The sequence below is a fragment of the Sander lucioperca genome, chromosome 22 (genome assembly GCF_008315115.2).
Source record: "Sander lucioperca isolate FBNREF2018 chromosome 22, SLUC_FBN_1.2, whole genome shotgun sequence".
Taxonomy (NCBI): domain Eukaryota; kingdom Metazoa; phylum Chordata; class Actinopteri; order Perciformes; family Percidae; genus Sander; species Sander lucioperca.
In genome coordinates this window covers 741,784-756,858 of record NC_050194.1, presented here as the reverse complement: position 1 = coordinate 756,858, position 15,075 = coordinate 741,784, and the positions used below count along the sequence as shown (strand labels likewise).

The 15,075-nt window shown below is 39.7% G+C and overlaps 1 protein-coding gene across 3 annotated transcripts in view; it reads right to left on the bottom strand.

Annotated features, from left to right (window-relative positions):
- fdxr (ferredoxin reductase) overlaps nt 1-15,075 on the bottom strand; it is a 36,886-nt gene that overhangs the window by 15,432 nt on the left and 6,379 nt on the right. For all 3 annotated transcript variants that reach the window (XR_004896341.1, XM_031291160.2, XM_031291158.2), the window contains 8 exons: nt 12,268-12,390; nt 10,654-10,767; nt 10,390-10,491; nt 9,277-9,384; nt 3,210-3,294; nt 973-1,166; nt 706-877; nt 441-614 (listed from right to left, as the gene is read on the bottom strand). Coding sequence is in view for 2 of the 3 variants with exons in the window: in XM_031291160.2 (XP_031147020.2) it covers nt 441-614; nt 706-877; nt 973-1,166; nt 3,210-3,294; nt 9,277-9,384; nt 10,390-10,491; nt 10,654-10,767; nt 12,268-12,390 (1,072 nt within the window). In the remaining variant the exon portion in view is untranslated. The remainder of the gene's footprint in view (nt 1-440; nt 615-705; nt 878-972; nt 1,167-3,209; nt 3,295-9,276; nt 9,385-10,389; nt 10,492-10,653; nt 10,768-12,267; nt 12,391-15,075) is intronic.

Genomic DNA, 15,075 nt, shown 5'->3' with positions numbered 1-15,075 from the left:
CAATATCAATGCTAGAGTATACATGTCGTTTGCTAACAGCGAACTATTTGGGACCCAAAGATTTTAGGAAACAAAAGCGTTCATTCTGAAAGTTACATTGCTGATGCTTGCATGTTTGCTACAATACACCACAGTGTGTACATAACACACTACTAAATATGTCCTGTAGATCTCAAGAGATCGCACACGACACTGCACTTCCATGCATACTCAGCAATACACCTGCCAAGTGTGAAGTCGATCGGATGAGCAGTTGTTGAGAAAATCGAAGGACAATAATACATACAAACAGACAGAAACTCCTTTTATTTTAGATAGATGTAAAGTGTCACTTAAATAATGTTATGGAAATCTAAACAGACTGTGATTATATAAACTTCCAGGTCAGAAAACAGGCCTCAACAGAAAGCAGTGAAACAACCAAAGGGACAGTAGAGTACCTCTCTTTTCCAGCAGAGCACAGATGCTTTGTGAACCGGTCTTGGCAGCAGATACGTCCAACGTTCCCAAGTCCATGTCCTCCACCATGGATCGTGCAGTGTCAAAACTATTATTCATAGTGGTGGCTATCACCCCAGTGGGGCCTGTTTTTAGCCAGCCACTACAATATAGACCTAGAAAGAAAGATGAATTCATTCCATTTTTTTTCTTAGCAAGGATTTAGCTTGCTAAGTGCTCTTGTTCTTTATGGTATTTACTGAGTACCTGCAGCTTGTTCAATACGGCCCATGTTGTTTGGAACGATGGCTTTGCGGGAGTCAAACGGCACTGAGGGATCGATGGGGATGCTCTTGTAGCCAATACTGCTAATCACCAGGCCACAGGTCACGTCCTCCACTTCTCCAGTGAGCACTGCACGGGCTCCCTCGCCTGAGCCCTGGTCATACACAGGGAACCAACTTTAACCAGGCCAGTGAACTAAGTAGCTGACCATGAGGGACTTCTTGATTGCTAAAACAAAAATCCTGTTACCTCCAGCCTGTTGACCCCAAGTCGGATGCCAGCTGTCCTGTTGTGGTCAGGGTCGGCCAGGATTTCAATGGGGCTCCGGAAGAATCGAAGGCCCCAGAAGCGGGAGGCCTTGTTTTGCTTCTCCTTCTCTCCTGGGATCTCCAGGGCTGTCTTTAACATCAGCTCTGTCAGACGCTTTCTGGGCCTCTGCAAATCTGACACAGCACAGATACTTAAAATGAACATCTGTCAGCTATGATTTTTCTTACATTTAAAGTAGTTACATTCAGAATTACTGTGTATTTGTGTCTGATCTCTTCATGGCCAGAATGGACAGGAGGAACAATCACAGCGACCAATAACTAAGTAGAAATATACATACGGGTATGTAAGTATTGTTTAAAGGCAAACTTCAAATAAAACAAAGAACATTTTAGGTCAACTGTTTTTGCTTGTATTAGACTAAAAAGTCAAGTTTTCTTGACTAAGACTAATTTATTATCGACTAAAATAAATAGACCAGAGACTAGAATGTAGATCTGTTGTGCTCTTTTTAAACAAGACAAGACTCAAATGTTTTTGTTGATAAAAATCTGAATTAAGTTGACACAGACTTCTCATCTCAGGACTAAGACTAAATCTGAAGTCATTGGAAAAATGAACTCTGAACTGTGTGTGTGTGTGTGTGTGTGTGTGTGTGTGCGTGATCACGTGGCCTCTGCCTTGTTGTACATAAACATGGAAAAAACGCGTAGGTGTGTCTGAGAAAATGTTTGCGTACGTGCAGATGTGGTCACATACCAAATACCAGTCATCAAAAACACAGAACCTACACATTCACACTAAAGAAATGCACAATGTTTAATTCTTTTGTAAAAATGTTGCTTCATCGATACCTGTAAGTGCATGCTTTTTAATGTGCTGCTTTAACCACGCACCAGTAACCACTGCAGCGCTGCTAATATTATTACTTGCAGGTTTAGCAGCACTGAAAACAAGGACAGACACAAACCACCAGTTTCTTTTAGCACCCGTCACTTACTGCTTATCGTGTTTAACAGAGAGAAGATCAAGGTTGTTATAATTAGCCATGAACAGAGGCAAGGAGACTGTTATCACTCTGAGTGTGAACATGCTCAGCAGCATCAATCAGTCCAATGTCATTTCTCTAGCAAGGACGAAGACTGACAAAAAGCTCATCAGGACCAAGACACTGTATGGTGTTGCATAATTCTGCAGTTTCTTACACAAGCAGAAAACCTTAGGAACTAGAAAACATCTGTTCACAGTTTCCATTTGCATCACTGTATACGGTCTACAGGTCTCAATGTTGCGGCTGTTAACCACAGCGTACATTTCTTCCTTCCTAGTGACATTTTCAGCTGTCTCTGCATTAATCAAAGTCGTATTTCTTTTAAACTCATACTTTCAACACAAAGTATTTACTTAAGTACTTACTGTACTGCTAGTTTTACTCTTTTCTGTTGTATTGCATGTAATAAACACGTTACTGTATGTAGCCTATTTTTGTTGCCTTAAAATGTGAAATATCCTCATTCTTGGGCCCTGGTGTCAACTGAAAGATAACAAATCCAGTGCAAGTCTCCACACTAGTACAAGAATAGAGCAGATTGATGAGACAGTAAAAAAGAACATGCCATCCTTTAAAAAGAGGAAAAGTATTAAAAGGTCCAATGTGTAGGAATGTCTCCCATCTAGCATTGAGATCATATATCGCAATCAGCTTTCTCGCATCACGCAGTTCAAAAGTACGTATTACAGCTACGGTAGCCTTCAAGCTTCAAAAAGCCGGTCTCTTGCTCTTTTCAATATCCTTTTTCTTTTTCTGGGCAAAGAAGAAGACTCCTGTTCCTGAAATTTGGATTTTGAATACGCGTAGTCCTCCATGTTTCCTTCTTCAAACTTGCCGGGGCCGGGAAGCTACGATGCCCATTAGCAGCATTAGCAGCACCTGTGAGTTTATCATGTGACAGCGAAAACGCGAAAGGGGGAGCAGTATGTCGTGTATGTCCCTTACCAGCAAACGTATTTCAAGATGGCGCATGAATATGGAGCGTCTACCCCAGTTCATGCAAACGCAAATGTAAAATTTCAAGCCAATAGGAATACTTGGAATTGATGGTGGTGGTAAATATTCATGAAAAAGGACAAGTTTGTGAACGGGCAACACAGATTTTGATAATGAACAACTAAACACGTTACACACCGGACCTTTAAGATAATATTTCATTTCTTACCTTTAAGAGCTTCTGTGACACCCTCAAAATCAGCCGCCACCATGTCAGGTCTGGTGTTGGGCAGGTTCACCATTTCTCTAAGCTCCTGTAGACAAGGAGAACATTGCAGGGATGGTTGGGCTGGACTAGAAAACCGTTTAAAGCTGGAAGAACATGTCTCTCTTAGTAAACATGTTTGGGGAGTTTAAAGGGTAATTCTGGTTTACCACAATTTGATCTTATTTTTATAGCGTTGGCCATCATTTATATTGCTTATGGTAACATTGTACTCACCACAGTAATTGCTGCGATATGGGATTATTTTGCTACAGATCTACAAATAAGTCCAAGAGGCACAAGCAGTCATCCTGTACTATTGCTTACCTACCACGGGTTATGGCACTCCATGGGGTACTTTGGCAGTTACAGGGGGGAGAGAGTGGAGTAGCTCAACTCATTTGAAAAAACAATCGAACGAACAAAAAAGTATATCTCTAATTAACCATCAGGTAAGTTAGTCTATACGATAAACAACAAACTACCAGATACAATAGGCCAACTGCACAGTACACACCTCCCACCAACCTCCCATTGTAACACCTTGCCATTGAGCGTCTATGAAAACTAGAGGACTACACATCAAAATAATTAGCTGAAAGTAATGGATGAATAGTTTTAATATTTACATGAAAAGTAATGAAAATAGCTGAAATAATAGTAATAATAATAAGGCTAGTAGCATTAAATTATTGGTAAGAATTCCTCTGGAAACTGAACAGCTACAGCAAGTACTAGGGGTGGGAATCACCAGATGCCTCACGATACGATATGTCACGATACGACATTACTGCAATTTTAAAAATATTGCAATATTCTATGATATATTGCAATTTATTACCTTTTTTCCAACATCAAATTTTTCCCAATTTCAAATTATGTCCCCAAAAGGAAAGGCAAGGCAGCTTTATTTGTAAAGCACATTTCAGCAACAGGGCAATCCAAAGTGCTTTACATAAAACATTCAAGAGCAGTTGAAAACAATAGAACATTAAAAACAGATAAAATACAAGATTTTAGGACGCTAGTGTGGGACAATGTATAAGCGGTTGCTCTATATACGTAATCCACCTGCAACCCTCGACATTCCCAGAACGGCCGGTCCCACTGAACTTACTTTTTAATTGTCAATAAATGCTTACAAGATTGTCATACAGTTCAAATTTTCAAAAATGTAACTTCAGTAACAATTGAAAATATAAAAACAGATAACATACGAGAATAAAAGTTACAGTGCAGTATAAGAAGTGAACAATTATTTACAGAGAGGCAGCATCAAAAAGAAAGGTCTTCAGCCTTGATTTAAAAGAACTGAGAGTTGCGGCAGACCTGCAGTTTTCTGGGAATTTGTTCCAGATATGTGGAGCATAAAAACTGAACGCTGCTTCCCCCTGTTTAGTTCTGACTCTGGGGACAGAAAGCAGACCTGTCCCAGACAACCTGAGAGGTCTGGGTGGTTCATAATGTAGCAGCAGATCAGTGTATTTGTATGTATCAATGTATTTTGGCCCCAAACCGTTTAGTGCTTTATAAACCAACGGAAGTATCAGAATTGGCCTTAAATTCTCCAATTGGTTGGTTTTGTGGCACACTTGTAATGCTATGAAAATTTTAGCAAGTGTGCCAGAGTTGAGAGCGAGAGAGACGTGACTGGAGTGCAGCAGCGTCTGACTGCGTGCAGAGAAAGAGTTTTTGAGAGGGCACATGAGTAAACTGCGTGAGAGGGGTTATTTTTGCACGTTAATATGCATAATAGCAAACATGCAAATACATGTATTGAGCACAGAATAGGTTTTTGTATGCTTAAACAAAATTATTTTTTGCGACTGTTAATTTACGTTCAAAATGTAATGTACTGTGCTTGCAAAATATAGTTCTCTGTGCTCAGAACATACAATTACTTGCTCAGCAATGAGGTACATATATAACGCCATAGTAGATTAAGGAATATAGCTCGAGGGGAGGACCTCAGCTGAAGAGCCACATATTCAAAAGAAGCAAATGTCCATAAGATATTTGTGTACATTAGAATGAGTCATTAAACAAAATGGCGACTCCACCTCATTTCTTATTCTCTCAATTCTCACTCATAAAATTGAAGTTATTATGGTCTAACCAGGTTTCAGTTAAAAACATAAAATCAAGATTGTGCTTAATAATAAAATCATTGATTAAAAAAGATTTTCCAGCCAAAGACCTGACGTTTAGTAAGGCTAGTGTTAGTGTGTTAAAAGAATTATCCAGGAATGGATGCAAAATTTGCTACATTTGCAGTTGAGTGCCCCTTCTTACTTAGCGGATTCGCCATTCTTTTTCTATTACCTATCACAACATAAATTAAGGAATAATTTAATACACAGGGCCTGGGCTTGTCCTGGAAAGAGACAAGTGTGCCACTAGGCATGCAGCCTGGACCCGGCACATATCAGTTAAAGGAACACGCCGACTTATTGGGACTTTAGCTTATTCACCGTATCCCCCAGAGTTAGATAAGTCCATACGTACCCTTCTCATCTCCGTGCGTGTCGTAACTCTGTCTGACGCACCCACCGCTAGCCTAGCTTAGCACAGATCCTGGAGGTAACCGACTCCATCTAGCCTACTGCTCCAAATAAGTGACAAAATAACGCCAACATGTTCCTATTTACATGTTGTGATTTGTATAGTCACAGCGTGTACAAATAACAAGGTCACATGAGACACAGCCATCTTCTAACCGTATACATACTGGGAACTATTAAAAGGCGAAGCACTGCTACATCTGCTACTTGGGCGGAGTGATTTGCTCGCAGCACCTGAGAAGCCTCTGAGTGAACTCCAGGCAAACTCTGTGCTCCTCAAAAACAGTAGAGATACTACTAAGAAACAGCCCAGTAAACTGTACAATCTAAATCAGGCTTACAAATGGGCTCCAAACAGTGACGAACAATTTATACACACTTTGAACTCAAATGAAATAAAACATGCAATAAACACATTCAACATAGTCCACTATCAAAATACCTCTGAAGGCGTTAACAAAGCAACAGAAGACATTACCCATATCTTCCAAAGAGCTGCATTAAATGCCAAACTTGGGAAAACAAAAGGAAAACACCTTCACAGTGAATAAAAAACCTCTGACAAAAAATGGTTTGACAGTGAATGTAAAGAAATGAGGAAACATTTAAGACAGCTATCAAACCAAAAACACAGAAACCAACATGACCCAACATTACAACATGAATACTTTGAAACAATATAAACAGACCATAAAACTAAAGAAATTCCACTATACCAATCAAACACTTCAAGAGATTGAAAACGCAGTAGACCAGGGTCAGTTCTGGGACACGTTGAACAGTTTAGAAACCACAAAGCCACAACAATTGGCAATACAAGGTGGAGACATCTGGGAAAAATGCTTCAGTGACCTTTACAAAAGTATCCCACCTGAAGATCTGAACATAAACCGAATTGATATTAAATCAAAATTAGACAATCTTGAATCAGCCATCAATACTAACCAAAATCCATTAGATTATCCAATTACACAAAAAGAGTTGACAGACAAACTGAAATCTCTCGCACAGATTATCTCGCACAGATTGCGTAAAAAATGAAATGCTGAAAAACAGTACCCCCGAGTTACAAATTGCAATTGTTAAACTGTTCAACATGGTGCTGACATCTGGCTGGATACAATTTGCCTGTTCCCAGCATTAGCACAACACTTTGCGATGGTTAGCTTGTTACCTGTGACGATATATGCTAACTGTAACGTCTCTTTCACTCAAAAAAATGTCTAATGTTGAAGTGGAAATCAAGAGAACAGTGGCAGCGGCACACCAGTTACAGAACAACATGCATCTCAGTGTCAGTCCAAATTACTCAAGCAGTTTGAACTCACTGATGTAATGCCATTTATTTTCGAAGTGTTAGTACGCTCAGTGAAACTTAGTCCAGCGTGAGGGAGACCCGACTCAGAAGAGGAGAGGTTAGTGAGGCCAGCGTCTCTACGACAGTGCGCACGGATCCACTGCGCCACGCATGGATGAAATAATGAAATAGTAAATAGGACTACAGTAACAGAAATATGTGCAGAATTAAGACAGTCAAGACGGCCCAGTGTTTGGTGGACCGGGTACACCTTGTTCACTTAACAGCATACAAATCAACCACGGGATCAATTACGCATCACATGAGTTTGCCCACCCGACACAGTGTTTGTTCCTGGGGAGATGGATCCGTGCGTCCAGCCTCCTGTGCGCCATGGATGTCTGAGACTCAGCAACTACTAACTATAAAGATACAATTGGCCTGTTCCCAGCATTAGCACAACACTTTGCGATGGTTAGCTTGTTACCTGTGACGATATACAGTATGCTAAATGTAACGTCTCTTTCACATTAGCAAGTGACTGACCTATCTGGGTGCGTTTTGAGATGCCTGATGAAGATCGACGTTGTGATCCGTCCAAATCCATCATTTATCTTAATGCCACACACCTTGCACGTAGCTGTTCGCTTACTGCCACTGTTTACGAAATTATTGAAAGCAAAACTAATGACAAAAGGCACAACTCCGGGAGGACTTGGTGTCGCCATCGTCAATGCATTTTTTGATATGTGAGTGCACGCACATAGGCATAGCGCATGCGTTACGTTGCACATTATGGCAAAGGGCAGGGGACATGCAGCTTGTGTTGAAGTTAAAAAAGTTAAAACATTGGTGATGTTTTAGAGCAATATCCTTTAAGGTCAAAAATGTAACTTATTTAATGTAAACTGCTGTGAGACTGAGTGACACTGAAACCGAGTCGAAAATGATTGTTTCAATTAAGCCTAATCAGCATTCGACTGCCTCACCCCAATCCTAGCTTCTAAAGAATTTAATAAGTCACGACCGTCAATTTGCATACTAGAGGGGACTCATTGTCCCCACAGGTAAGGTAACTGTCGCTTCTGCCTTTTGGGGAGCCACCCCCTGTTGGGCCAGACAAAGAATGAGTATTCCTGTAGTTTGGAAACAATTGACACTGATTTGGTAAGATCCTGTGGCCGGGTGTGGCCACAACACACATGGATTAGGGACACTTTTGCTTTTGAAGACATCTGACCAATACGGAGGGATTTAATTTGAGGAACCACCCTCAAACTCTTTAGGATAAATTTGGAAACTTCACAATGATTCAGGACTGTTTGAATGTGTCTCCTGAAGGGGAGGCATGTTTGGCAGTCCACTGCTGGCAGTGTTTTATTGATGTATTGTTTTGTCATGTCACAAGACTGTTTTTATGTGACTCCATCAGGGAGAAACGTAGATCAGTCCACTGTCAGCTGCAGTGTAACATTTGCTTTTTGTCTTATCATTTTCATCATGTTGTTCTTTAAACCTTTTGCTTAAATCTTCATTTGGACCAAAGCCTCTTCTTCTTCAGAGATTCTGAAACACGAAATTTCTCAACACTTGTCATGCGTTTCCCCAAAGTATATGCGGCAATAAAAGAAAATAGAAATACATGAATGAATTTTGATTGAAAAAGCAATAATTTCATGAAAACAAGCTGTTGACGAGTCTCGAAGCTCGAGTCCGAGTCAAGTCTGAAGTCTTTTGGGTCGAGTCGCAAGTCAAGTCTGAAGTCAGCTGTTTATGCAACTTAAGTGCGACTCGAGTCCCCATCTCTGGTGTGTTCCCAGTGTAAGGGAAATCTTTCATGACAACATCAGGTCATTCATAGGTCACAGGTCAGGGGACAAGAATATTCAGCCAGTCTTTAATAACCAAACCTCTTCATGTATAGCTGTTTGTCTATCTACAGATTCAGAGAGTCTTCGTAGGCAGCTACATGATAAGGGAATGTTTTGTGTCAGGGCTGTCTCCTTTTGGAGGTCGGTGGGCCAGCCACACGATTTAGTATCTGTGTTAACAGCGCCTGCAATATTTTTGTTTAAGGTTCAGCTGAGGTAACGTCTCCAGCATGACTTCAAATACACCTTCAGGAAAACAGAAACTTCAGAGTACTTAGTATAAGATTGCTGCCGACACACACCTTGATTGTGCAAGCGACCTGTATGGGTCCTCTCCTGCCAACTACCAGCACCCTACGGACTTGGCTCTCTGCCAGAGCTTCCAGGGCCGGCTGGGTGATGTCAGTCTTCTGCTGGGGGAAAAAAAGGTGATATTTTGCAATTATGTCTCTTCATCAACAACATTTTCCTCCTGGAAACTGGATTTCTGAGGGGTTGTAATGTTTATTTTGCTTCAAATTTGGTGTTATTTCTGATGCTGTATGTCCACAATTATGTAGTATGTAAGTTTTGGTATTTGTCGTTTAATTTTCCTTAAATTTACTGTTGAGGAAGTAAAGGTTCTGCAAATGGCACCTTATTCCTTGTCTGTAAAGCATGGAGCTAAATCTCACAAACCAGTTCTTTTTATTCAAAAAAAAAAAAAAAACTGCATACGGCCGTTAACATTGTGTTAATTGGCGGTGTATTTAGTGGTCTAAGGTGCAAGGCAGACATGTTGTCATGGATCTTTATTATTTACCCATGGACACCTGTCAGTATACCTCACTTTTTCCCATTCATAAACACATTGCCATTCATGCCTCACTTTTATATTTGTTAATCATCCTACTTTTTAATATTTTTTTAAATCTTTGTAGCGTGTAACACATTTTTACTTCCTCATCTAAAAGATTCCACATGTTTAACTCCTTTTGCTGATACACATCTTTGTTTTACATTTGTTCTAATCTTTATCTTTGTGAACATTTTTGACTTCATACATTATTTGCATTGTTTTTTCATGACAAAAAATGTCCACCAAGTCTCTAAATTTAACTGTATGTGAGTTTATAAATAATCTGTTTGTTGGTTCAAGGTATTCTGCTTTGTTAATGAGTCTTTTTGCTCTCTTTTGTAATATAAAAATAGGGTTAGTGATTGTTTGTGTATGTAATGTAATGTATGACAACATTAAGGAACTGTACAATATATGTAGTGAATTTGAATTGAGCACATCTTTCGTTTTATGTAATATCGCTATGGACATTGATACTTTAGTTTTCACTTGTTGTAAGAACATGCTGTGTGGTTGCTTTGCATTTTTGTTATACATGTACTACTATATTCTTATCTTAAATAACCAAGTATCTCACCTTTAAAATGTCAATGGGAGACAACAGGACTCTTGCAACATCCAAAGCCACGTTACCTTGTCCCAGAATGACTGCTGTTTCACAACTCAGGTCTGGACTCAGCTGAATGGAAAAGATAACCGAGCAAGACAGAGATTTGCTGATAAAGGAGTAGAACCAAGAAAAATATGACTGATTTGATAATCTTTCATATGCTGATATTTTTACACATGGCATTATCCACTTGAGAAAGATTCACTTGACTTACACAGTCTAAAGGCATACCTCTCGACAGCTTGGCAGCCCATTGTACCAGCCCACAAAGTCTTTGGCAGAGTACACACCGGCCAGGTCTTCTCCTGGCACTCCCATACTCCTGTTTCCCTCTGCCCCGTAACTCTACCATAAAACATACAAAAAGCAATGCATAAGGACGCTAAGGCTTATTTAAAGTGGCTATATGTAACTTTCAGTTTGTGTTGATTCTAGCGGCCGCTTTGGACAAACGCGGTAGTGTTTTTACCACACCAGTTGTCGTAAAGGTCTTCTCTTTCAACGTGACATCATGACTTTGTGTAAACATACACGCCACCTTCTAAAGCCAAGTGGAAACGTGACACGCGGGACACGATCCCCGGTCTGCTGGGTGAAAGTCCTGTGTTTTACCCATCCTCCACCCCAACCAACCCCCCTAAGCGGATTTTCGGGCTATCACACAACTCGCTACGGCGTAAATTGACACGCAATCGCAAGGTAATGGAGGCGTCGATAAACACACTAAAAAGCGATTACGCGTCTTGATAACACGCCAAAATGGCATACGAATTGGTGTGTCATACATACGCCACTTATTGAGATCAGTCTGTCTCTTTACGGTGCTGTATTGCCCACTGTAGATTACTGAGTTAGCGTTACCGGGAGGTCATATATTGATCGCGATCAATATTTGGCTCAGACAGAAAATCATTCATGTACAATAAAAGAATATGTTACAGATGTATCGTTGCATTTCAAGTGTTGCATACGGTAACTTAGCCTACTTTGGATGTCACCTGAGCTAAACCGGCTATCACTGTCACTGTGTCACGAGCCAAAGCATTAAGAGATTGTTGTATCAATCAACGTAATAACTTATATTTATATAGCACATTTCATGAAACCCAAGGACGCTTTACACAAGTACAGGGGGACAAGGGAAAAGAAAATAGTAGGCCAACACAAACACGGACTGAAAATAAATAAAAAATGGGTGCTAAATGGAAGGCGGACGTAATTTAATGTAGGCTACTGACGTACAATCACACCGTGCATTGTAAAGTTATTTTATGAATGAAATGGACATATTACATACCGGAGGGCCAATTCGGGGTCGGTTTTGAATCATTTACAATCCCTTAATTGTCTCCATCTGTTGAAAGCCTGACCAAGATTGACTCGGATTCTTGCCCGTCGTCTGTCACTTTTCCTTTTAGTTTTTAGTTGTACTTCGTTTAATTTCCCTGTGATGGCCCTGTCCCAGTATCAGCCATAACTATAACTGATATCTTATCAAATACATTTAAAATACAATCAGGCCTATAAAGAAATCTCCTGCTACCTTTTACCTGGCTGGATACGCTAACACAGGCTTTTCCGGTGTTACAAAGAAATCTGTGACTCTTCAAAATGTGTTACTGTAGCGCTGTGTACCTGCCGCAAATCATTCTGTGACTTTGCAGGAAAAATCGGACCCGGGCAGAGGCATTAATAAAAACTATATAAATATAGGGTTTTATCACTGTTGGTCTTGTTTGTTGTTACAGATGTTTTTTAAGATCATTATATACACAATTACACCGTTTCAGAAACATTAAAAAGTTACATATAGTAACTTTAAGCCGTGTGTTTTAATGTTCTTACCAGTACGACTGCATGGTAGGCTTGCTGCAGCTCTTTGACGCTCACATCCTTCCCCACATTCACATTTCCGTAGAAGCTACAGCGCGAATGTTTGGCCGTCTGTGTGAATGTGTTGATGACGTTCTGAGAAGGAAGGTTCAGAATTATTTTTAGTCAAAAAGGTAAGATAACAGGGTTTGGATTTGTACAGTTAAGTCAGTTTAATGAAGAATACAAGTTTGTGTATCTTATTATAACACAAAGGACAATTTGATTAAGATACAGGTGTAACGTGAGGGTTCATTATGTGGTGGTTGGATCACTCTTAAAGAAACAGCTGAATAGGGACATAACTTTCTTTGGCGGCACTTTACTGTTCTCCACGCTTCTTTCACCTCCACAACAACACTTGCTTGTTTCTCACTCACATGTAGCTGAACTAACCAATCAGATTCTAGCAGAACCTCGACTGAGGTAAATGTGAGGAAAACCACAGAGGTAGAATCATAACTGCTGATGTAAATAATTAAACATGTAACAGTTTTTCCTGCATAGAGGAATTTTTGCCGCCCTCCAAAGACGTTTTAGCCAGCACCAAAGGCAAATCAGTGCCAAAATGATAAGAATCAAGAGGAAAAATAGCGATTCAAATCCTCTTTGACTGTGTTTAATAGCAATTTACCAAACAACAGTTGAAAAGCAGAGCATAAAGTTAAATAGGAGCACTAATCTCAGTTTCACCGTCCAGAGCCTGGCTGTGTCGGACACTCCCGGTGATTTAAACGGTGTTATTTAAATGTTAATATTATTTTTTTTAAGCAGTTTTGTTGATTGGGGTTTCACTTACTCAAGCATTATCGACATTTTTGTTCATCAAATTGTCAGAAATACCAGGCAAATGCATATAGATTTCTGTCAAATAAGGTAACACAGACTCATTAGTCCCTTTCCGACCGGAGGGATTTTTGCAGTTCCTAGAACATAACGTTCCTAGAACCCTTTTTTCATGTGTTCCGACTGGACCAATTTGGGGATTATTAAGTTCTTTTGACTGCAGTTCCTGTAACTCTTTCAGCTCCTACTTCAGTCTTTCCCTTTTCCGTATCTTTTTAATATTGTATTAACTTCACTGTTTAGCATGCCTTCTACTTTTGTAAACAAGTCTTAAGTTTATCTTTGCACTCTAAAGTTTGCTGTGTTGTGTTTTACTTTGATATAAATAAAATATTTAATAGAAAAGTGGGTTACTACAGTTATTTGTACATGCACACATGAAGGTAGGCCTACCTGCTTGATTAAAAAGAGCAGCAGCAGGTTAAATGGCTGTGGTATCATAACAAAATATTGTGGTGTGGCTGTGTTATAATAACAGGTTTTTTTGTGTTCACACAGCCATCTAATCACACCTGTTGACATTACTTTGACATTTTTGTGTTATCATCACAAAAGGTCTACACTGGCATTCAGACAACTTTGTCTGAACTCGCTTACCCCTCTTACCAGTTCCTATAGCCACTTGGCAAGTGCATTCATGCAAATGGAAAACCGGTTTTGGGGGAGAGTAGTTATGCCACGTTCTATTTACCTCGGAACTCGGATTTTCCGAGGTCAAAGTCGGAAACACGCCCCCTGACCTCAGATTTACGAGCTTGGAACTCGGACAACCACGCAGTAGCCCGAGTTCAAAATCCAACATGGCTGCCCCCTGTATCAACAGTTGTGAAAGTTGCAGTAACATAAAGTTATAAGCACTTCTGTCTTATTTGTGTCACTAAATCAGTCGTTCACACAGGCACGTTCAACTTCTATCTGTGGACATGTTGTTACGCTGTTTGAATGTGCAAAAAACGGCGTAATGCGTTGTTATCAACTGGTATTGCTAACAATAGCTAACCGGGCTAGAGCTAATGAGCTATTAAAAATAGGCCAAATTAGCTATTAGCAGTTCCTGTTTGCAACGTACCCATCGACGTACAGTACAGACAACTATCACAGTACAGACAACTAAAGAAAATGTAAAATCTGTAAGCATAATGATTTGTGTGTGTGTGTGTGTGTTTGAGTCAACGCATTTGGACTGATGGCGCAGTGAGAGGACTCTATATTGAAAGCACAGGTTTTCCTTCTTAATTTTGCAAAAAATATAAAATAACATAAAAGTAATAATTATAACAAAATAAAAGTTCAGCTGTTGTAACCAACTGATTTAGACATATAGTGGCTTAAATATCAGTTTGCGTTTTTGTCTGACTTTGAATGAAATTATATAATTAAACAAGGACGTAAGTGTAATGATCGTTGCTGTCATTTCACCACTCTGCTGTCATAGTGATACTTTGCAGTAACACATACACACAGCTTTCCCAGGAAAATGTGGGGAATCTGGTTTCTTTAATCCACTGCCCTGGTTACGTAAACCAAGTTTCTCGTATGAGTGACTTTTAGGAATGCTACATCACACAGTTATAAACTACTATTATGTGGAATGACTAATGAACTAATGTAACTGGTGGAGCACCTCTTTAAGTGATAGTACATTTCAAACTAGAGGATACATTGTACTTTGAAGCAAAGGTTCCTTATAACTGGGGAAAAAAAACAGCAATAGATACTTGGGGGGAAAAATGTCTTCTATTTTTCAGTTGAATTTGTTCTTTTTTCTAGTTTGGAATTGGCAGCGGCATTCCAAAGTTGCTGCTTGATTGCACCCTGTCGGTGCACTCCTTATATCATGTCCTTTTAGGAGAAAACATAGTACAAAGTACTTTAATATCTTTTATGGCAAATGTCAAATGCCAAGTGTGAACTTTAGTTTTATTACATAGCATG